We start from the raw sequence: 22,987 nt of genomic DNA on the forward strand, positions 1-22,987 counted from the left end.
ATCATTGCCACACTCTCTCTAAAGCATGCATATCTTCACTGTAGTGTGACACCGAGGGCTGGTGATGGATAGAGCCATTGAAACAGCTAAATGAGAAAAATAGGCAGGTAAGCAATCGATCCGTGGAACTCACAAAAAGCGTAATGCAATAGCAGGTAGGTAGCTACCAAAGGAGAAATGAGGACATCAGGTTTAAGGTGATGGGAAAAAGATTTAATAGGAATCTGAAGGGGAACTTTTTCACATAAAGTGTGGTTGGTGTATGGAACAAGCTGCCAGAGGAGGTAGCTGAGGCAGCCTATCCCAACGTCTAAGAAACAGTTGGACAGGTACATGGATAGGACAGGTTTGGACCAAATGCGGGCAGGTGGGACGAGTGTAGCTGGGAAATGTTTGGCATTGGGCCGAAAGGTCTGTTTCCACACTGTATCACTATATGATGCTTCGACTTAAAAATCGACCCAAAATATTTTGTGCCTGTGTATGCCAATGCCCTGCCTTTACATGGTTGAACTGAATGAAATGTTTGTGGTTCTGATCAGTGAGACCTTGGTGATGTTCAGGCTCTGGGTAATGTGGGTAATGCAATCACATCAGCTGAGTGGGCAAGGAAAAAGCCCCAATGCACAACTCTGATAGATCGCAAAGCGAGGAAAATGGCTTTATGCCATTCCCCTGGCTTTGCATCTATAAAAGATGGTAAAATGTTTATAATACTCTGGCGACTTGAAAGCATTAAAAAAAGAAGGGAATTAAAATTAATATTTTAAAGCATTAAAATATTAAAAAATAAAATCCTCCTAAAATGTTATTAACATATTTTTAAATAATTAAAAACGCTACTGCAAACACAAAAGCATAAAAACTGTAACACACCTTTCATTTTCCCTCATAGCTATAACATCTCTATAGAACTGACAGGGCTCTTGGACCCTACATCAGATAATGGGCATGTTCTGCATTACATGCTGGGCAATCTAAGCAAGTTCACAGTCTTCTGAGCAGTGGAGCATTCTGTCAAATTTGTGGTTTGGGGTTAATTTACACAATGTGCTACGGCCCCAAGCTTGCCTTCATTTACGAGGGTAAATGCCAGCATTGTTGCCTCAGGAATGCTGTCAGACACACTGAAGAGTCAGCCCAGCATCAATAGCTCCCGTTCATCTGTTCATCTTTCAGGGATCAGCGGTTCCCACTGCACGGCAACAAAATGAAGGATGTTGTTTCACATTCCCGCCATTAGACCCCTGAAACTGATAGAAGGCAAAATGTGCAGGAGCAGCGTGAGAAAATAAAGATTAAAAGGGATTTTCATCGTCACCAGTTTGCTTACAGTTCACGAAAGGCCAGTCTCACACAGGCATTCCAAATAACTTTAAGTATCTTCAATAAGCATTGAATGAATGACGAGGAGCCAATCATCGCCTGTCAATCTTCACCTGTCGGATTTCTGCTCATTGCAGAGCTGAATGCGTTTCTTACTATCAATCTTCAACTCTGTAGAGGATTGATCTCTGTGAACATTGAATACATTGCAAGTTCTCAGATCTTTCTATTACTTTCCTTTCTCGCAGTTTGCTGCCCCATTCCCCTCCCCAAGTCCACAATTTCCCAACCTTGTTTTTTTCCCCCTTCTCACCCTCTCCAGGGATGCTGCTGACATTCTGAAACCCGCTTCAGTGATTTGTGACCTATTGATTTGTTCGGATTTCTCCGGAATAGCTGCGGAGACGGTGCGGTAGTTCCACCGCCTTCACTCATCGTGATTGACGGCGTGGCCTCCAGAGAAAGAGAGAGATTGGAAATGGTGACAGGCGGATCACCAAGAGCGCAAGTGGCAAACGCCAGACGAGAGCAAAACAATGTATCTAACAAAATATGCGTCACAGATTTGTAACAACATCTTGGAAATGGATGATAGAGTAAATTCTCTGTGAAATATGTTTTTTTTTTCTCCAGGAACAGAATGTTTCTGTTGGCAGCAGATTGCAAACAGTAGATTTGCTCACTTCTCGTCTTTTCAAAACAACATTTGTCTCTTTCAAATATTATGAATAGCATTCATGACAACCCGGTGGCGCAGCGGTAGAATTGCTGCCTTCCAGCGCGAGACCAGGGCTTGATTCTGACTACGGGTGCTCTCTGTACGGCCATTGTAAGTTCTCCCCATCACTGCCTGGGCTTCCTCACACACACCAAATATGTGCAGGGTCGTAAGTTAATTGGCTTTAGTAAAAATCGTAAATTGTTGCTAATGCATATGGTGTGCTAGAGTAACAGGGATCGCTAGTTGGCGTGGACCCGGGTAGGCGAAGGACCTGTTTCCGCGCTGTATCTCCAAATTAAATTAAAGTAAACTAAACAATGTTCCTTTATCTCTGCAGGTGTGGGTGACTTATAGCATGGATTGTTTTGGCTAATATTCAGATGATTTGCCCATATTCAGATTGATATGGAGGGGGACCACAATGGTCTTCCATTTGAACATACAACCAAAATGCTGGGGTAACTCAGGGGGGCAGGCAGTAGGGGAAGGGGGAGGTTATTGAGAGGGAAAGCAAGGGCTACTTGAAGTTAGAGAAGTCAATGTTCATACCACTGGGGTGTAAGCTACCTAAGCAAAATATGAGGTGCTGTTCCTCTAATTTGCACTGGGCCTCACTCTGACAATGGAGGAGGCCCAGGACAGGAAGGTCAGTGTAGGAATGGGAGGGGGGGTTAAAGTGTTCAACCGGGAGATCAGGTAGGTTTAGGCGGACTGAGCGGAGGTGTTCAGCAAAACGATAGCCGAGCCTACGCTTGGTCTCGCCGATATACAGGAATCAACACCTGGAACAGCGGATACAGTAGATGAGGTTGGAGGAGGTGCATGGTCTTCCATTTGCATGGGATCTAAATGCATGCTCCACTGGTCCAGTGAGTTGATCTTACTGTTAAAATGGTCCTGGCAACATCTGATACCCAGCGAAGCCTGGAGTGGGGCATCGAAGGTGGTAAAAGCCATTAGTCCTATTTTATATTTATTGAAAGTCCCTAATATGCAAAAGCATTCCAAAACTGGTAGCATTGCTGTGAGTAATTGAACAAAACGTTATTGTTAAACAGATTTATTAAAAAAAAATAAACAGGCTCAGTAAAAGCACATAAGACCATAAAATTTTTTTTAAAAAAGATTAAACTTAAACAGAATTGATAAAACTGTAATTAATCTTCCCCTTCGGCGTACAATTCCCAAAAATCATCACAATCCAAGCAAGGCAGGGCTCCACCATGGAGGAAATCGATAGATACCGGCTTCTAAATCAGTCATTCAACTTCAGTCTTTCTCATTTCACAGCTCGTGGGGCTTAATGGAATTTCAGTGGCAGAACACTGGCATTTCTGACCAAGGCCACCAGTGATAACATTATCTGGCCCAAAGAAAGCAAACTTAATTTTCATCAACTTCAAAGAATGAAATGCACTGATGTCTGTCCCGACATTCTTCAGATAATATGAGTAATGTTCTGGACATGAGCAATAGCTCAAATACGGTAAAAGAAAAGTAGGTAAGATGGGTGCAGATAGAAAACCCACCCCCTTTTGATTGCCATTTGTGATCATCATGCACCCATTTAAATTAAACTTACTTTAATCTCCCCAGATTTCCTTTTTCTCCCCACAGTATTAAACTCGTGGATTTAGAAGCAACAGATGGTACAATCAAAAGGGAGAGGGTACCGTCAATCAAATAATAATTTAAGCAATATATTTGGAACTAAATTTGGCAACTCCATAGATGGCTATTCATAGTCCAGGAGCAGAATAAGGCCATTTGGCCCATCAAGGCTCCTCCGCCATTCAATCATGGCTGATCTATCTTTCACTCTCAACCCTCCTCTCCTGCCTTCTCCCCATAACCCCTGACACCCTTATTAATCAAAATACTGTCACTCTCCGCTAAAAATATCCAATGACTTGGCCTCCAAGGCTAACTGTGGCAATGAATTCCACAGATTGACCACCCTCTGACTAAAGAAATTCCTTTTCATCTTCTTTCTAAAACTATGCCCTTTTATTCCGAGGCTATGGCCTCTCATTCTAGACTCTCCCACAATTGGCTGTGGAGGCCGAGACATTGGGTATTTTTAAGGTAGAGATTGACAGGGCTCTAGATTAGGAAGGGAATTATACGTTCGAGGGAGAAGGTAGGAGAATGAAGTTGAGAGGAACAATAAAGTGGGATGTAACAAAACTGCTGAGATAGTCAAAAATGCTGGAGGAACTCAGCGGGTGAGGCAGCATCCATGGAGAGAAGGAATAGGTAACATTTCTCTCCATAGATAATAGACAATAGGTGCAGGAATAGGCCATTCGGCCCTTCGAGCCAGCACAAGATGCTGCCTCACCCGTTGAGTTCCTCCAACATTTTTGTCTACCTTCGATTTTTCCAGCATCTGCAGTTCTTTCTTAAACAAAACTACAGAGTATGTGTTATCAACATGGCTCTTTATCCTGTTCCATTCAACTTTGATGGCATTGTAAGTTGGTGCTGACATTTCAACTACATTCTGTAATCAGTTACAGAAGCATCTCTTGACACTAATTTACAGTCCATTCAAAACCATTGGAAATCTCTCGAGGCCAGGGACCGTTGTCACATCAGAAGTAAGGCAGCAACACAAGCTTCCTCTGATGTACAGAATGATCTAGAATTCAAATCATTGGGTACAATGTTTTTCACTGGTTATGAAAATTGATTTTCTTGGTTTCCAGGTAGAATCACTTTGTTCTCGAAATTCATCTTGACATCAACGTTCCCCATATACCATTTGCTCACAGCACCACTGGGAATAGTTTTACGTGTAGATCCTAAGCAAATCCTTTGTTTGGCACGACCAGATGACCACGTTTTAACAACATTGCTCAACCCAATTCAAACAACCTTCCTGATTCGGTCCCTGCAAAGTATGGAAAATCTGTTTCTGGTAGTTTTATTCATCACCTACATTATCATAAGCATATTATCATCTTATATCATAAGCTGTAAACCCCATCACGTTCATAATCATCATCTAACATTGGCTTTACTAATGTCCCATTTCCAAGTTCTTGATCATGTAAGCCAAAGGCCTTAATAACACTGCTCCAAAAGAGTCATAAATCTAATAATTATGGCCAACAAAAACTTGGTCAATTGGTCTTTATCCACAGTATGTCTTAAACTCAGAGACAGTTGGTCTTAAAATGACAATAAATTTCAGACATTCATTCCTGAATATATTATTTTTATCTTGCCTCTGTCCACACCCTGAAAACTACAATTTATATGCCTGGCAAAATGCAGCTCAATAAAGAATGTCAGAAGTTTATGCAAGGCAACTTACTGAAATCATTGAATATTTATACAGGTAACTTACTGAATCATCATAAATCGGTACGTTAAATGTGTCATATAATACTGAAAATAAAATACTGATTCTTCAACCTCGCTCTAAGTCATGATAAGGATGAATGTGTGGGCTACCTGTTTTAAAATTCCAATAAATATTCACATTGCTCCTGGGCTGAATTCAGCAGAGAGAATGTCTGGTGTTCGGCTGTGACTGGAGATGATACTTAGTTTACTGAAAGGAGTAGTCTTTCAGGGAAATTCTATTCAGGGACTACAATTTTAACTTTGAGCCGAAAACTGCGGGATTTCTTTTTCTAAACATTTCACAATAAGGAGAATTACAATATGCCTAAACTATTTAAGGAGGCACAGTGGCGTAGCGGTAGAGTAACGGCCTTACAGCACCAGAGACCCAGGTTCAATCCTGACTGCAGGTGCTGTCTGTACAGAGTTTGTACATTCTCCCCATGATCTGCATGGATTTTCTCCAAGATCTTTGGTTTCCTCCCACACTCCAAAGACGTACAGATTTGCAGGTTAATTGGCTTGGTATATTAAGACTGTGTGTGTGTGTGTAGGGTAGTGTTGATATGCGGGAATCGCTGGTCGGTGCGGACTCGGTGGGCGTTATGGCCTGTTCCCATGTGGTATCTCTAAACTAAACTATTTCTGATTTATTTACAATATGTGACAAGCCATATCACAAGCCATCCAGCATTTATTGTCCCTTCCTGAAATTATTGACTATATTTCCGTAACCCTGCAGCAATGGTGTTTTCCCCACCATTTTGCCTCCTAGCTGATAACCTTGAACATCTGTTATTCCTTTGCATACATTGTGGACTTATTCACCCCTGGAGCAATGAAAATAATTAATGGGATTTTATAGCAGGCTCCCCATATTCGCATCATTCATACAGACACAGTGAATCTGCTCACATTATGGCTCGGCGGAGATGGATGATGCAGTACGTTAGCCCGTCTAATGTAAAATACAAGGTCGACAAACGTGCTGGAGAAACTCAGTGGGCGAGGCAGCATCTATGGAGCGAAGGAAATAGGCAATTTTTCGGGTCTAAACCCTTCTTCAGACTGATGTGACGGTGGGGGGGCGGGTGGAAGAAAGGAAGAGGTGGAGCCAGAGAGTTGAGGGAGAGCTGAGAAGGGGAGGAGAAAGTAAGGACTACCTGAAATTAGAGAAGTCAATGTTCATACCGCTGGGGTGCAAACTGCCCAAGCGAAATATGAGGTGCTGCTCCTCCAATACATTGATTTATGGTTTTGAACAGGGTGATCAATATTGGTGTTAACTTAGAGCTCAAACTCAATGAATGTGTACATAGCTACAAAAAATTGTAGGTTAATGGTCACGATTGGTTTTAAATTTTAAAAGGACAGAGTATCTAAGGGGGTCGAGGAACTGAAATAAATTTTCATTGGGCGAGAAATAGTATTGTGTAGGCTAATGGGACTGAAGAATGATAAATCCCCTGGGCCTGATGGACTGCATCCCAGGGTCCTCAGGTAGGTGGCTCTAGAAATAGTGGAAGCATTGGTGATCATTTTCCGATGTTCAATAGATTCAGGATCAGTTCCTGTGGATTGGAGGATAGCTAATGTTATCCCACTTTTCAAGAAAGGAGCGAGAGAGAGAAAACGAGGAATTACAGACCAGTTAGCCTGACTTCGGTGGTGGGAAAGATGCTGGAGTCAATTATTAAAGAGGTAATAATGGGGCAGTTGGATAGCAGTAAAAGGATTAGTCCAAGTCAGCATGGATTTATGAAAGGGAAATCATGCTTTGACTGGATTGACTGGAATTGACTGGAATTTTTTGAGGATGTCACAAGTAAAATGGATGAAGGGGAGCCAGTGTATGTAGTGTATCTAGTCTTTCAGAAAGCCTTTGATAAGGTCCCGAACGGGAGTTTGGTGACTAAAATTAGAGCACATGGTATTGGGGGTAGGGTGTTGAAATAGATAGAAAATTGGTTGGCAGACAGGAAGCAGAGTAGGAGTGAACGGGTCCTTTTCAGAATGGCAGGCAGTGGCGAGTGGAGTGCCGCAAGGCTCGGTGTTGGGGCCACAACTGTTTACCATATATATTAATGATTTGGACGAGGGAATTAGGAGCAACACTAGCAAGTTTGCAGATGACACAAAGCTGGGTGGCAGTGTGAACTGTGAAGAGGATGTTGGGAGATTGCAGGGTGACCTGGACAGGTTGAGTGAGTGGGCAGATGCATGGCAGATGCAGTATAATATAGATAAATGTGAGGTTATCCACTTTGGTGGCAAAAACAAGGGGGCAGATTATTATCTCAATGGGGTTAGGTAAGGGGGAGGTACAGCGAGACCTGGGTGTCCTTGTACACCGGTCACTGAAAGTTGACGTGCAGGTACAGCAGGCAGTGAAGAAAGCTAATGGAATGTTGGCCTTCATAACAAGAGGATTTCAGTATAGGAGTAGAGAGGTTCTTCTGCAGTTGTATAGGGCTCTGGTAAGACCACATCTGGAGTATTGCGTACAGTTTTGTTCTCCTAATTTGAAGAAGGACATCCTTGTGACTGGGGCAGTGCAGCGTAGGTTCACAAGATTGACCCCTGGGATGGCAGGACTGTCATATGAGGAAAGATTGAAAAGAATAGGCTTGTATTCACTGGAGTTTAGAAAGATGAGGGGGAACTTATAGAAACATATAAAATTATAAAAGGACTGGACAAGCTAGATACAGGAAAAATTCAAGATTCAAGAGAGTTTATTGTCATGTGTCCCTGATAGGACAATGAAATTCTTGCTTTGCTTCAACACAACAGAACATAGTAGGCATGACTACAGAACAGATCAGTGTGTCCATATACCATTATATAAATATATACACACATGAATAAATAAACTGTTAAAGTGCAAATAAACAGATAATGGGCTATTAATGTTCAGAGTTTAGTCCGAGCCGAGTTTAATAGCCTGATATTAATTGGGAACAAATGTTCCCAATGTTCGCCTAAGAGGGACAGGCCCATAAGGGTTCTCAATCATCATCTACCAATACCAATCCACCATTCAATAGATTGTGATTGATATGATCTTGGCCTCAACACATTCCCTCTTTATTCCCCCAAAGTCAAAAAATCTCTGCATCTCAGATCTCAGACTTGAAATATATTCCATGGCTGAGCCTCCGTATCTTCACGTTTGTAGAATTAGTAAGATTCGCAACCCTATGAGATATGATATTCCTCCTCATCTCAGTTGTAAGTGGGCAATGTCTTACTTTGAATCTAGTTTTAGATCCCCCATCTGAGGAATCATCCTTCAGCAACTACCCTGTCAAACTCCTTTTTTCAGGCTGACAGAAAGAAAGGCTGAATCTGCTTAATCTTTCCTCAAAGGATAACCCTTTCATATTTGGGAACTTCTCTGCATTACCTCGAGGGAAATAATATCCTTCCTTACATTGACCACAGAAATCAGTCATAGCAAGACAATACAGATGTAGGCGAGACAATCAACGCCTGGTGGAACTGAGCAAAGTATACTGATGTGTTGATTTACTTTGGAAATATCTCCAGTGGCATGCAGAGCCTCTCAACAGGCCCTGTTGTCATAGTAACAGTAGCAAACCAGAGCTCAGGCCAATGACTGATGAGGCTTGATTATCACGGGACACCAGGCTAATGGAAAGCTAAGGAGTCCCCATGTGGGTTCGCTGTGAGGGACAGGGTAGGACAAAGCAATCGGTTACACGCTCCTGGATCATGGATAATAAGTGATCAGTTATAGCTTGGGGAATTGCATTGCCTTTGGCCCAAACTTGTACATAAATTGATGTTTTCCTTACCACCCGACTGCAAGGACTGGAGAGGCAAGGTCAAGAGCTCGCTTGCATACTGCTCCGATCGCTCAATGAACTCCTCTCACCTGTCCCATGACCGACTGACGAGGTCAATTATCAATGCTCAAACAATAATTTAAATAATACTCAGGCTTTCTGTTCTTCTTACTAAAGAGGATACCCTCCCATTTTTCCATACTATGTTCCATCTTCCACAGTTTAGTTCACTCGTAAAATCTGTTTATATTCCTTTGCAAATTCTTTGGATTCTCTTCACAACTTACTTACCCACCATTATTTGTATCTTCAATGGGATTCATTACCATTCTAAACACCCGCAGGCACCGATCCCAGAGGCACCTCACTAGTTATATGATGTCAAACTGCAAATAACCCATTCATCCCTTGTCAGTTAATTAAAGCACCAAGCATGATAATATCAAATCTTCAATATACTTATCAAATGTTATTTGGAAAGATAAATCCAACGAGTTCTTGTTAACTATCCTGCTGAGTAGATCTTCAAACGACTGCACTCAATAAGTCAATCACTATGTTCCCCTCATAGCTGTGGAATTCAGGGAAACATTTTAGACAGCGGTCTATGGAGTATTGAGGATATTGCCATGATTTTCAAGAAACAAAACAAAAGTTTCAGTGTTAACATTTAATGATAAGTAAGAATGTTTGAATAGCTAATCCATTTTAAATGTTTTGCAAGTGCTTCTGGATATAACAGACAGTCTGTAGTATTCATGTTTTTTGGCACCAGGATGAGCTACCAAGGTCTGGCAGAACTTTCAGGGGGAAAAAAGGGATATACATGCAGCATGGTATAAATTCTGTGGAGTAGAAAAGTATGCCGAGAATACAAGGATACCGACGCATTAGAGAATAAAGAGAGACACATGAAACTGCTGATGCTGATATCAAATAAAAAAGTACGGGAGTAACTCAGTGGGTCAGGCAGCATTGATGGGGGGGAATGGATAGGAAATGTTTCAGGTTGGGGTCCTACTTTCAGATTTGGTTGCTGCTAGATATGCTGAGTTACTCCAGCACTTTGTGTTTTGCATCAAAGGATAAAGTTGGGTTGGGCATGTTGACCAAAATGTAATATATTCAAGCTTGGTCATAATTCAAAGCTGGGAGCCAGTGTGGATTGTAAGGAGAAGGGAGGGGACGGTAGGGGCTAAGGTGTGTCTTTAGGGGGATGTCAATTGATCAAGTGAAGAGGGGAGGACATCTGGGTGTAATATAATGCTGGAACATGTGAGGCCAGGCACATTGGTAGCAAAAGCACAAGCAGAGAAAACAGATAGGAAAGCAGAGTGTATTTTTAAGGCGAAAGATTAAAAGACTTTGGGACAAGACTTTGGGTTTCAGTTCAGAATCACCATTTATGCACCAGCCTTCTGCTGAACCGGCCATGACACCTCAGTCACCCCTGAAATATTGCAGCTCCCCTGGTGTCAACACGCTGTGTATACCTGGAATAGTCGTCGACACAAGGAACTATAGATGCAGGCTTTCTGAAAATATACAAAGTGCTGGAGAAACTCCAGCGGATCGGGCAGCATCTCTGGAGGACATGGATAGGCGATGTTTCAGGTTGGATCTGAAGAAGGGTCCTGACCCAAAACATCACCTTTCCATGTCCTCCCGAGATGCTGCCTGACTTGCTGAATTATTCCAGCACTTTGTATTTTTATCCAAAATACTCATTGTTCAGGAGTAACCCAGGCCCCAAACAGTGAAGTCCTGAGTGGCGCCATGGTCTTGTGTGACATAACCAGATCATAGGGAAGGGCCTGAGTAAGTCCCTCCATGAATCTGCAGGGATATCTTTCCTTGAAACAAAGACACACTTTCAGCTCTGCTTTATCAAAGCTTTTCCAATGCTTCAGACTGTCTTTTACATCGAGATGCAAAATATTAAAAATGGATTAGCAATTCAAACATTGTTACTTATCATTAAATAATAAAATAATGTCACTTGAATCACTTTTAATGTCTGAAAACATTAATGTATACACAAAAGGTTTCTAGATTATACTTATTCTCCTTCCACATAGCTGTAACTTCTCCAAAGAAACAAATCATCACATGGATCTTCACCATCTCTGACATGCTGCAGAATCCATGGACAACAGGTACTTGCCAACTAGCTGGTACTTCCAAAAGCAAATGCAGGCCATTCCACGCATAACTGCCATCAATAACTGGCCACATGTGATCCATAATGTCATTTGAAATACACATTCTACCTACAATCTTTGATAATATTCAGCTTTCTTAAATGGTTATGTGGAATTACAATAATATCTTTTACAATTTATCAAACATTTTAACACCTTTATGTCCATTTACGTTTGCTTATTACATGGTAGTATGGTTTTAGTTTGTTACATGGTAAACTTGTGCAAACATCCCACACTCAATTTACAACTTAAAGCCCTGCCCCACGGCACGAGTACATTCCAAGAGCGCTCCCGAGTTTGCCCTGATACGAACTCTGAGATTTACGGTAATGGCCACTCATCGGTAATCGGGGCTCTCGTGGACACTTTTCAACATGTTGAAAAATCTTCACGAGTCTTCCCGTGCTTACCTGCCGTTAGCGAGTCTTCCCGAGTACCTGCCATTAGCGCTAAGAGACGTCCCCGAGCTCCGACGTACCTGCTACGTTCATTCTCCGTGCTTACCACGAGTTTGATTTTTTTTAAACTCGGGAGAGCTCTTGGAATGAACTCGTACCATGGGACAGGGTTTTTAATAATGAAGGGACAGAAACAGTTCTATATATTAATTAACTGAGAACATGTTCAATCATAACTAAATGCAATGTATTTACCAAGGCACTGGTACACATTAGTATTCCAAATGTTTTAATTTATGTGTAATTGCACTCTTATATAGGGATTTAAGATCTAATTTTACCAGAATGTTTCTGCTTTCTGTACAATAAAATGAACTGTTGTCACATTCAGGTAACAACACTGAGCCAACTGCAAGATTTGGGAGAGATGGAAAGAAGGAAAAGTTCAAGAAGCAATGTTGTTGCATTACAAGTCAAGCCAGATAAAAAATATAGATTTCCTTCCCTCAAGGACATTATGAAGTAATTGGGGTTTTGCGGGTTCTGGTGATTGCATGGTAACCATAAAACATAAATAGATGCTGAAATTCTAATGTATTTAACCATTTGAATGCAAATTCTCCAGATGTTATGATGGTGTTCCAATTGGATTATTAGGATGCCAATTCAGAAATGTAACGGCCCTGCTCCCACTATCTATGTGTTTTTTTTGTGAAGGAAGGTGGTCAAGGAGGATTGTGGAAGTGACTCTCTCTGAGGCCCCCATTTTCCCCTTCCATCACTACATGAAACCAACACTATCGGAAGGTCCATGATGAGTCACTGGAAAACATATATTTGCTTCCGACATAGCCAATGAGTCATTTGGCATGGATACATGCCATTTAGCCAATCATGTCTGTGCCAGCCATCAATTCAATTTTGCAACAATGAGCCCATTACCATCTCTGCCATGTGTAGAAAGGAAATGCAGATGCTGATATGTACTGAAGATAGACACAAAGTGTAGGAGTAACTCAACGGGCCAGGCAGCATCTCTGGAGAAAAAGGATGGCTGATGTTTCGGGTCAGGACCCTTCTGCAGACCAAAAGTAGAGGAGTGGGAACTGGAGGTAAGAAAAGGCCAGAACAAAGCAGGGCTGGCAACAGAAGACCAAGGAAGGGTGGAGCCCCATAGTTGGCTGCCGAAGAGGTGATAATGAAGAGATACAAGAATGCGACAGTGGAACTAGTAGGACAGCTAGGGTGGGGGAGGGAATGTAAGGGTGAATTGAAATTAGGGAAATCAATGTGCATACCACTGGGCTGTAAACTGCCCAAGCGAAATATGAGGTGCTGTTCCTCCAATTTGCATTTGGCCTCACACTAACAGTGGAGGAAGCCCAGGATAGAAAGGTCAGTATCTGACAATCTGGGTCTATCGGTCTATCTTTTTTGCCATTATGTTTCAATTGTCATGAGACGCACCTTCCTCTTGCTCAGCCTTTCAAGGAAGCCGTTCTCTTCACACCACTTGATTAAATTTTCCAGCTCCATTCACACCTACCATCCTTCACATGTACTCTGGGCCCTTTTCACCTCTTCTCTTCCCATTGTTTCAGTTTTAGAGACACAACATGGAGACAGGCACTTCGGCCCACTCAGCCCAGTCCAATCATTGATCACCTGTTCACATTAGTTCTATGTTTTCCCACTTTCCCATCCACTCCCTGCACTCTGGGGGGCAATTTACAGAATCTAATTAACCTGTAATCCCACACATCTTTGAGATGAAACTCACAGGGAGAACGTGAAAATTCCACACAGACAGCACCTGAGCTCAGGATCGAACCGGGTCTCTTGGCTCTACGAGGCAGTAGCTCTACCAACTGTGTCACGATCCTGCATATGCACCATTTTGCTGCCCTGGGCATCACACCTGGAGATGCAAAAGTTCCTTCTGGCTGCTGAGCAGCAATTCATTTTTGCCCTTTCCTGAAACACGTTTGATTTTTGTATTTTTCTCGGTTAAGATTAAAGATCAGAAAATGTCGATTCTAATCATGGATGCTGGCTCACCTGGTGAATACTTGTAGATCTTCCGTTCTTATATCAGAGTCCCTGCAGCAGTGGTGCAGTTTCTCTGGGTTTTTTTTTAAATCAAGATATAGTTGAAACTACATTTCATCTGTGGCCTGAGTAAGTAGGCATAAGTTCTTACCTTGGTAATGAGCACTAAACCCTTTCTGCTTGTGATTGCTGTCTGATGTGAAGTGAAGTCGGAGCCAGTTTTTACTGCTGATAACAGGAGAAGGTAGATTCATTCCAGTCAACCTGCAAGAAAAGGTCATGACATTCAGTAAAGCTCAAGGGAAGAGTGTACAAGTTTCTGAATCTGTTGGGGACAGCTGCATATCGCAACCATCTGGCATTCAAAGGCTGCAAAATATTGCATTATCTTCACAACACAAAAAAAAATCTTACTCCAAACAACCTCATTAAGTCAGATGCAAATTTTTGTGCAATGATACATTATTTTCACGATTACTGTGGATGCATTATTCTGAGAGCTCATATGAAATCCCAACCATGTCATTTTATTAATTACTGTTGAATATTAATTAAAAAATATCTCAATGGGATTTGAGCTTTTTTTTTGCATTCTATCAAAAGTATGGTGCCTTCAGGACAGGAAAGCAATGTGTCAAGAGTTGGCAGCTCGAGTACAAAGCAGAGTTGGCAAGGCTGAGATGATTAATAGTGTGAAAACCTCTTTCCTCTCTATAGTCTTACAGCAAAAATAAACTTTTCCATCTTAGCTGTCCTCCCAACAATTTATCCTAAAAAAAAATAATTTGTCAAGGACATTCATAATTATTTCAGCTGCTGAGAGCACAATAGTGGGTTATTCACATGATTTTCATCAGTTCCCATAGCATCATTTGTCCTTGCAGTCACAAATAAGGACAGATTTGCATAGACAAAACCAGAGCAGTTTAGAATAATCACCAGTTTGTTTCATAAGCAGCAGAGTAAATAAATCCTGGAGAAGCGTATTTATAATTTTGAGTTAATTCATTGCCTCCTATTATCCAATATTAAAGTTGCTAATGCTGCTCTCACTCATCATTAATCCCACACATAGTTTCCTGTGATACTTGTCTTGTTATCTTTGCTGAAGAAAATCTTGATATAAAGCTCAGCTTCCAACTTTTTTTACAAAGGTTGCCCCGGAAAATCAATGAGAAGTCATTATAAGGGTTTCATTCCTCATCGTTTTCACTCCTGATCACACTTTTACCACACATCATCCTGTGGAGCAAAGCAAAATGAAAAAAAAAATAAAGCAATGCAATTGAGGAAAAACCTGGCGAAATCTCCGAGGTCACTGCCATTTCACCTCTGTGACCTGATTTAGACAGGAGAAATAGAGATCTTCAATGTCTGTCTGCTGTCAGGCATCAGTAGTGGAATGACTTTTGGCAGTCTCAATCTAGATTTTACGGGACTCGAATACCGACTGCCGACCTGTCCAGATTGGCATCAACTTCTCAAATCTCCTTCTGACAAGCAACAAGAATCTAAAGTGAAGAGAATTAAAAAGTTACCCGGAACCAAAGCTGGCCACATATTTTTCTAAATACTTGCAAAATCTGTTGGCACGATGGTGTAAGTGTTGGTTCGATTCATTGGCCACAGATGAGAAGACAAGGTTAAATTACAGCGTATACTCATCACCGTGATGAACTTAAATAGAAGATTTGCCAGATTTGATTCTGGGAGACTTTTTAAATTCCCTTCACTTTTGAATCATGTGGCTGGTCAGAAGAAGGTTGTAGAATTTAGTGTCAATCAATGGTAAATTCCACAAAAAAAAGTCAAATACACATTCGATTAATAACAAAATATGCAGCTAACATTGGTAACGCCAATGTTCTCTGAAGACAGACAATTTCAGTCCCACAACTTAAAAATGATTACATCTAGAAATTGGAAATAAATCTATTCCAAACCTTAATTTCCTTGTATAAAAAAAACAGGCCTATAATTTGCCAACCTCTGTGCCTCTAGATTTGAGATCAGGAAATAATCAGTCCAGGAACAGTAGGAATGCAACTATTTAAGAACTACTTAAGCAAGCTAATTAAGCAAAATGATTCTCACCGAACTAACCGTGCACTGAAGCATTTACATGCTGCACTGAAATCCAACTTTGCCAGTGTGGTTCCTTGGACCAATTGCAATAATTTAAAGAAATGACACATGAACTTTCCAGATTTTATATGTTCATAATGGTTTCTTCTTTTGTCTCTCTCAGGAAATCATGCTGTTTTGGATAGTTGAGAAAGTATACATAAAGTAATACCCTAAACTGAAGAACTTGGGCGGCACGGTGACGCAGCGGTGGAGTTACTGCCTTACCGTGCCAGAGACCCAGGTTCGATCGTGACTATGGGTGCTTGTCTGTACAGAGTTTGTATGTTCTCCCCGCAACCTGCGTAAGTTTTCCCCTGGAATTACAGTTTCCTCCCACATTCCAAAGACGTACAAGTTTGGCTTGGTAAAATTGTAAATTATCCCAAGTGTGTGTAGGATAATGATAATGTGCAGGGTTCGCTGGTTAAGGGCTTGTTGCTGCACTGTATCTCTAAACTCTAAACTAAACTAATCGAAATATATTGTGGCGAGTGCAGAATCAATTGCAGAAAAGTTACATCATTTAATTTATCCACCAAATATTGTGAAATCCATACATATGTTGTTTACATATGTTGACAACAATCACTTCATGTGTTTGAATACCAGTTTTAACGTGATATTCACGCAAATATTGCCACTGAGGTCGCTTTTCAGCTGGGATAGGGGAAAAATGCAAATTATAAATACATTAGTTTTCTGATTACAGTGTCTCAGATATGAATGACAATATTTTATATATATATATATATATATATATATATATATATATATATATATATATATATATATATATTAACATATATATTTATGCCACAATGTTCGTGCATAATACTTGTTCTTGCTGATGAAGGAACCATTCTATGGATGTTAAACTGAGAACATTGTTTTGGTTCAGGCAGATGTGGAACACCCTTGTCACTATTCAAAGGTGAGAAGAAAACCTTTTGCTTCAAATCACATTCTTCCCAAAAGAAGGCAACCAATAAAAAAACAGCTATACTTCTATAACATTGTTCTTGTGGAGTCCTACAGTATCACACTCTGCCATGTCTATTACTTTATTAAAAACCATGATTAATCTGGGATCAAATCATCATGCATTCTGCCTAACCTGGTTGATATTTGGGCTTATGACAAAGTGCCAAGGGAGCTCAGCGAGTCAGGTAGCATCTGGAGAAAGAATGAACAGGTGAGGTTTTGGGTCCAGACACAGTTCCATCCCCACCTCTCTTATAACTTTCTCCCCCTATTAAAATCAGTCTGAAGAAGGTTTCGGACTCAAAACATCACCTATCCACGTTCCCATTCCTTCTTAAGGGGTTGGATGGGCTAGATGCAGGAAGATTGTTCCCGATGTTGGGGAAGTCCAGGACAAGGGGCCACAGCTTAAGGATAGAGGGGAAATCCTTTAGGACCGAGATGAGGAAAACATTTTTCACACAGAGAGTGGTGAATCTCTGGAACTCTCTGCCACAGAAGGTAGTTGAGGCCAGTTCATTGGCTACATATTTTTTTTTAAATAATATTTTTATTAGAAGTAGACATATTATAAAGTATAGTTCCATATTATAGTAAAAAAAACTTTTCATATACATCAGTCATACATTATTAATATTTTCAATTGTCGATTACTTCTGCTTCTAGTGTTTTTTTTATATAGATAGAAAAAGAGAGAAAGAGAGAAAAAAGAGTTACAAATATAAAAAAAACAGAAAAGGTGGAATGGATTACTTATCATTGGAGATAGGTTCGTAGATTATAAAGTATAACTTTTCATCTACTCCTGAGTTCAAGTTTCAGTTGGGTTTTCGTGCTGGGCCAGTCTATCCCTTCAGATAATTAATGAATGGATCCCATATTTTAACAAAAAGTTCTTGTTTGTCCATTAAGACAAGTCTAATTCTTTCTAGATATAGGGTCTCCGACATTTCCACAATCCACATTTTAATTGTGGGGGTTATAGGGCCTTTCCAAAATTTTAATATTAATTTTTTCCCGGTTATTATACTGTAGTCGAGGAGATTTCTTTGGCTTGTTGTGAGTGCTAAACTTTGTTCTGATATTCCAAGTATTATTAATTTTGAGTCTGGATCCAGTTTAGTATTAATAACTTCTGAAATTATTTCAAACATATCAGTCCAGAAATGTTTAATTTTTGTACAATTTGCAAACGTATGTGTTAAATTGGCCTCTAGATGTAGACATTTATCACAAATATGAGAGATATATGGGAAGATTCTATTTAGTTTTATTTTGGAGTAGTGTAATCTATGTAAGACTTTAAATTGTATTAAAGCATGTCTGGCATTTAACGAGCATTGATGTATATGTTGTAAACTTTCGTCCCACATATCTTTCGTTATAGGATGACCTAATTCATTTTCCCATGTGCATCTATATGGTTCCATCGGTGGTACCTCGTTGTTTAGGAGGGTGTTATAAATATGCTATTAATTTTTCAGTGTTAGGATGCTTATTCAAACATTCATCAAGGATTTCTGGTTCCCTAGTCCTGTAAACTTGTGTATTAGATTTAACGTAATCTCTAATTTGTAGATATTTGAAGAAATTATTTGAGTACAGTCCATGATTCTGTTGTAACTCTTGAAATGAAAGAAAAGTGCCTTTCTCATAAAGATGTCCAATCTTTTTAATTCCATAATTTTTCCATTGTGTGAAACCTTTATCCAATAAGGATGGCTTGAATAAAAGATTATTTACAATGGGAAGGCATAGTGGTATATTATTCAATTTTAAAGCATTTTTTTAAATTGTTTCCAAATTCGTATTCCACTATGTATTATGGGGTTTTCCTTATAGGTTTTATTGTGCAGTTTTGTGGGAGCAAATATAATCGGACCAATTTCAAAAGGTAAACAGTCTTCCTTTTCCATCCTTAACCAATCTGGTTGTTGATCCATTTCTTCCAGCCAGAAATTCATGTTTTTAATATGAACTGCCCAGAAATAAAACAAGAAATTTGGCAAAGCCAAACCTCCATTTATCTTTGACTTACATAAATGTTTTTTACTTATTCTATGATTATTATAATCCCAAATAAAACTTGTAACAATGGAATCAACTTTTTTGAAAAAAGTTTTTGGGATATATATCGGGATTAATTGAAATAGGTACAGTAGTTGTGGTAAGAAGATCATTTTTATAGCATTAATTCTACCAAGCATTGAAATGGGAAGTGTTTTCCAGTATTGAATATTCTTGTGTAGTTTATTCAGTAAGGGTGGAATATTTAGTCTAAATAAAGAGGTATATGTCTTAGTTACGTAGATTCCTAAGTATTTAAGTTTATCTTTAACTATTTTAAAAGGGGATTGTTGTAATGTATGTAAATTGAGTTTTGTTATTGGCATGATTTCACTTTTATTCCAATTAATTCTATATCCTGAAAACTGACCAAATTGAGTTGTTAAAGTTAATAATTTGGAATACTAATTTCCGGAAGTGGCGGCGCTGGTGAACGGCTGCGGCTCGCCTACAGTCCGTTGGTTTTTACTTTTTTGTGTTGTTTTTTGGTTTTGTCTAGCTAAGTTTTTGTTTTTTTAGGCTGTGATTATGTGTGTGGGGGGGTGGGGGGTGGGTGGGGGGTTGAAACAGGGCTTGCTGTCTCTCCCTTCGGGGGAATGCGACTTTTTTGTCGTATCCCCCTTCTCTGCCTCCATCTGCGCTGAGGCCTAATGGCGGAGCTGGCGACCTCGAGGCTCCGGAGGCAGCCTGTCAGGACTCGCCCTGAGCTCGCTCCCGTGAGGGCGGCCCAGCTCGGGGCTGGGCGGGAGAAGTCGCCGTTGCGGGAGCCGTGAAAAGCGGACTCCCTCCAGGGACCCGCGGGCTCCCGGTGCCGCCGTCCGCCAGACCCGCAGTTGCAGCCACCGAATCTCCGGGGGTCGGGTCGCAGCAGCGTCCACCACCGCTCCACCCGCTCTGGACTCGGCCAGCCCCGTGACGGTGAGGTGAGTAGTCGGCACCACAGCCCCCGGTCTTCCTGTTGGAGGCCGCTCCTCGTTGCAGCCCCAACGACAACGGAGACCCGACAAAGAAAAGGTCGGGTCTCCCGTGCAGGGAGAGATTTAAAAGTTACCCCCACCCCCCCCCCCACACCCCCCCCCCCACCCCCCCCCCCCACACACATACCCCAACAAAAAATAACAAAAACTACATAAAAACATAGACATAAAATAATAAAAACGCAGACGGACTGCAGAGGCCGCTGCTGACGAAAGTCGCGCCGCCCACCGAACGAGTCCGGGGATCGGCCGCGGGCCAGTGGACGACGTCGTCAACAGCTGCGTCCACTGGACTGGAGGACGGCAGCTTTGACAACCTCGGGCCGCGGTGTTTGAACTGGCCCGTTCGTGGAGCTCGGTGAGCCGCGGGACTGATTTACCATCGCCCGGTGGGGTATCGCCTCAGCGCAGAGGGAGTAGAGGAGGGAAGAGACAGCAGCCCTAAGATTTTTGCCTCCATCACAGTGAGGAGGTGCTTCGTGGACTCACTGTGGTGGATGTTAATTTGTGTTTACTGTCTGTTCTGTTGTCTATTATTGTATTATTGTATGTATGACTGCAGGCACGAAATTTCGTTCAGACTGAAAGGTCTGAATGACAATAAAGGAAATTCAATTCAATTCAATTCAATTCAATACTAGTTTCTAACTTTGTAATATATATTAGTACATCATCTGCATATAAAGAAATTTTATTCCTTGTGTCTCTATTGTTGTATCCATATATTCCTGGATGGGTTCTAACGCTTTCTGCTAATGGCTCAATTACAAGAGAAAATAATAGTGGGGATAGTGAACATCGTTGTCTACAACCTCTAGAGAGATTAAATTTAGTTGATAACATTTGGTTTGTTAATATTCTAGCTGTTGGGTTAGAGTATAACAATTTAACCCATGTACAGTACTTCTCTCCCAATTGAAATTTTTCCATCACCGAAAATAAATATGGCCATTCTACCTGGTCAAATGCTTTTTCAGCATCCAACGAAATAATTGCCAAATCTGCATTAGGAATTCTATTGGAGTATATAATATTGAATAGTCTTCTCAGATTATAAAATGAGTAACGTTTTGGAATAAAACCTGTTTGGTCGGGGTGTATTAATTTGTTAATCACTGAGCTCAATCTATGAGATAGAATTTTAGTTAGTATTTTCTGATCAGTATTTAAGAGGGCTATTGCTCTATATGAACCTGGGTCTTCAAGATCCTTATCCGTTTTTGGTATGAGTATGATTGTAGATTCATTAAGAGTTTCTGGGAGTTTCTGTTGAGTGTAAGCGTATTTGTACAGTGTCTGTAGGCGTGGAGAAATCAGATCATAATTTTTTTAATGAAATTCAGAACTTAGACCATCAGGACCTGCGGCCTTTCCGTTTTTTAAAGATTTAATTGACTCTTCGATGTCTTTTATCGTAATTTCAGCACCTAGTGATTTTCTCTCTTTCTGAGCTAAACCCGTAGGATAACATTTCTGTAGAAATGTTTCCATTCCGCTGATTGTTCTGTCATTTTAGATGTGTACAGTTTTTGATAGCATTGTAAAAATCTATCATTAATATCTTTAGGCAGTGTTAATGTTTCTCCCTTATCTGTTCTAATTTTGTAAATTGTTTTTTCCCCATCCAGTTTACGAAGTTGACACGCTAATAGTTTTTGTGGTTTATCACCAAATTCAAAATTTAATTGTTTTGTATGTTGATAAAGTTTTATAACTTGGTCTGAGTATATCTTGTTTAACTTATATTTCAGTACTGCAATTTTATTGTGTTTTATCATGGATGATGCTGCTGCATTTTCTATGTCTAATTGCCTTATTTCCATTTCCAATGTCTGTTGTTTGGCCCTATTCTCTTTGTTAAGAAATGATTGGGAAGAGATTAATGCTCCTCACACAAATGCTTTAAATGTTTCCCAAAGAAGGGAGGCAGAGGTTTCAGGGCTATCATTAGCCTCAAAAAACATTTATATTTATTTATTTATTTATTTTTATGTCATACCGTAATCCATTCTATGTACAACCTCTAGTTTTATGTTTTGAGAAGGAAGTAAGCAAGACAAGAAAAAGAAAACAATAGAAAGGGGAAAAAGAGGAAAAATAGATGGTAGAGAATAGAAAAACGTGAAGTGTGTATATAAAAAAAAGAAAAAGTGGTAAGTAGAAATAGGAGAGAAGGCCTCTTAAAAGAGAAAATTTCAAATCTTTATTCGGAGATGTAGATCTATCCACGGCATGAACTGAAATCAGCAATCTTTACGGTACCGCTGCATCACATGATTCCAAAAAGTCGATGAAAGGAGACCAACTTCTTAAGAATTGGTCATATTTATCTATTAGTCGGAGTCTCATTTCTTCAAGGCGTGCTATGTCCATCATATTCCTAATACACATTTTAACAGTTGGTATGGTTGTATTTTTCCAAAATTTAAGTATCAATTTCTTTCCAATTATTAACCCATAATTAAAAAAAACATTTTGGTCTTTATTTAAATTGATATCTTCTACTATTATTCCAAATATAATCCATTCCGTTTTAGGTTCTATTGTGGACTTGAAAAGCTTTGTAAATATATTAAATATATCGCTCCAAAATTTATTCAACTTTGTACATCCTACAAATGAATGTGTTATATTCGCGTTTTGAAACAAACATTTATCGCATCTGGGAGAGACGTTTGGATAAAATTTATTCAACCTCGTTTTTGAATAATATAGTCTATGTAATAATTTGAATTGAATTAAATTATGTCTTGCATTAATAGAACAATTATGTGTATTCATCAGATACTTTTCCCATCTATCCTTCGAGATCTTTATCATTAGCTCATGTTCCCAATCTTCTCTTAGTGCTTCTGTTGAGGGTAATTCTCTATTTAATATATTATTATAAAAGTATGATATTAGTTTTTGTGAATCAGCCTTAATATTCATTGCTTCTTCTAAAGGGTCTAAAAATATAGTTTGAAATCTATGTATA

At 40.1% G+C, this 22,987-nt stretch overlaps 1 protein-coding gene across 1 annotated transcript in view; it reads right to left on the minus strand.

Moving 5' to 3' along the window:
* csmd2 (CUB and Sushi multiple domains 2) overlaps positions 1-14,117 on the minus strand; it is a 573,225-nt gene extending 559,108 nt beyond the window's left edge. The window contains 1 exon segment of the mRNA XM_033045391.1: positions 14,010-14,117. Within this exon segment, the coding sequence (XP_032901282.1) occupies positions 14,010-14,112 (103 nt within the window). The 5' untranslated portion in view covers positions 14,113-14,117.
* Between the last annotated feature and the right edge of the window lie 8,870 nt (positions 14,118-22,987).

The sequence above is a fragment of the Amblyraja radiata genome, chromosome 27 (assembly GCF_010909765.2).
Source record: "Amblyraja radiata isolate CabotCenter1 chromosome 27, sAmbRad1.1.pri, whole genome shotgun sequence".
NCBI classification, from domain to species: domain Eukaryota; kingdom Metazoa; phylum Chordata; class Chondrichthyes; order Rajiformes; family Rajidae; genus Amblyraja; species Amblyraja radiata.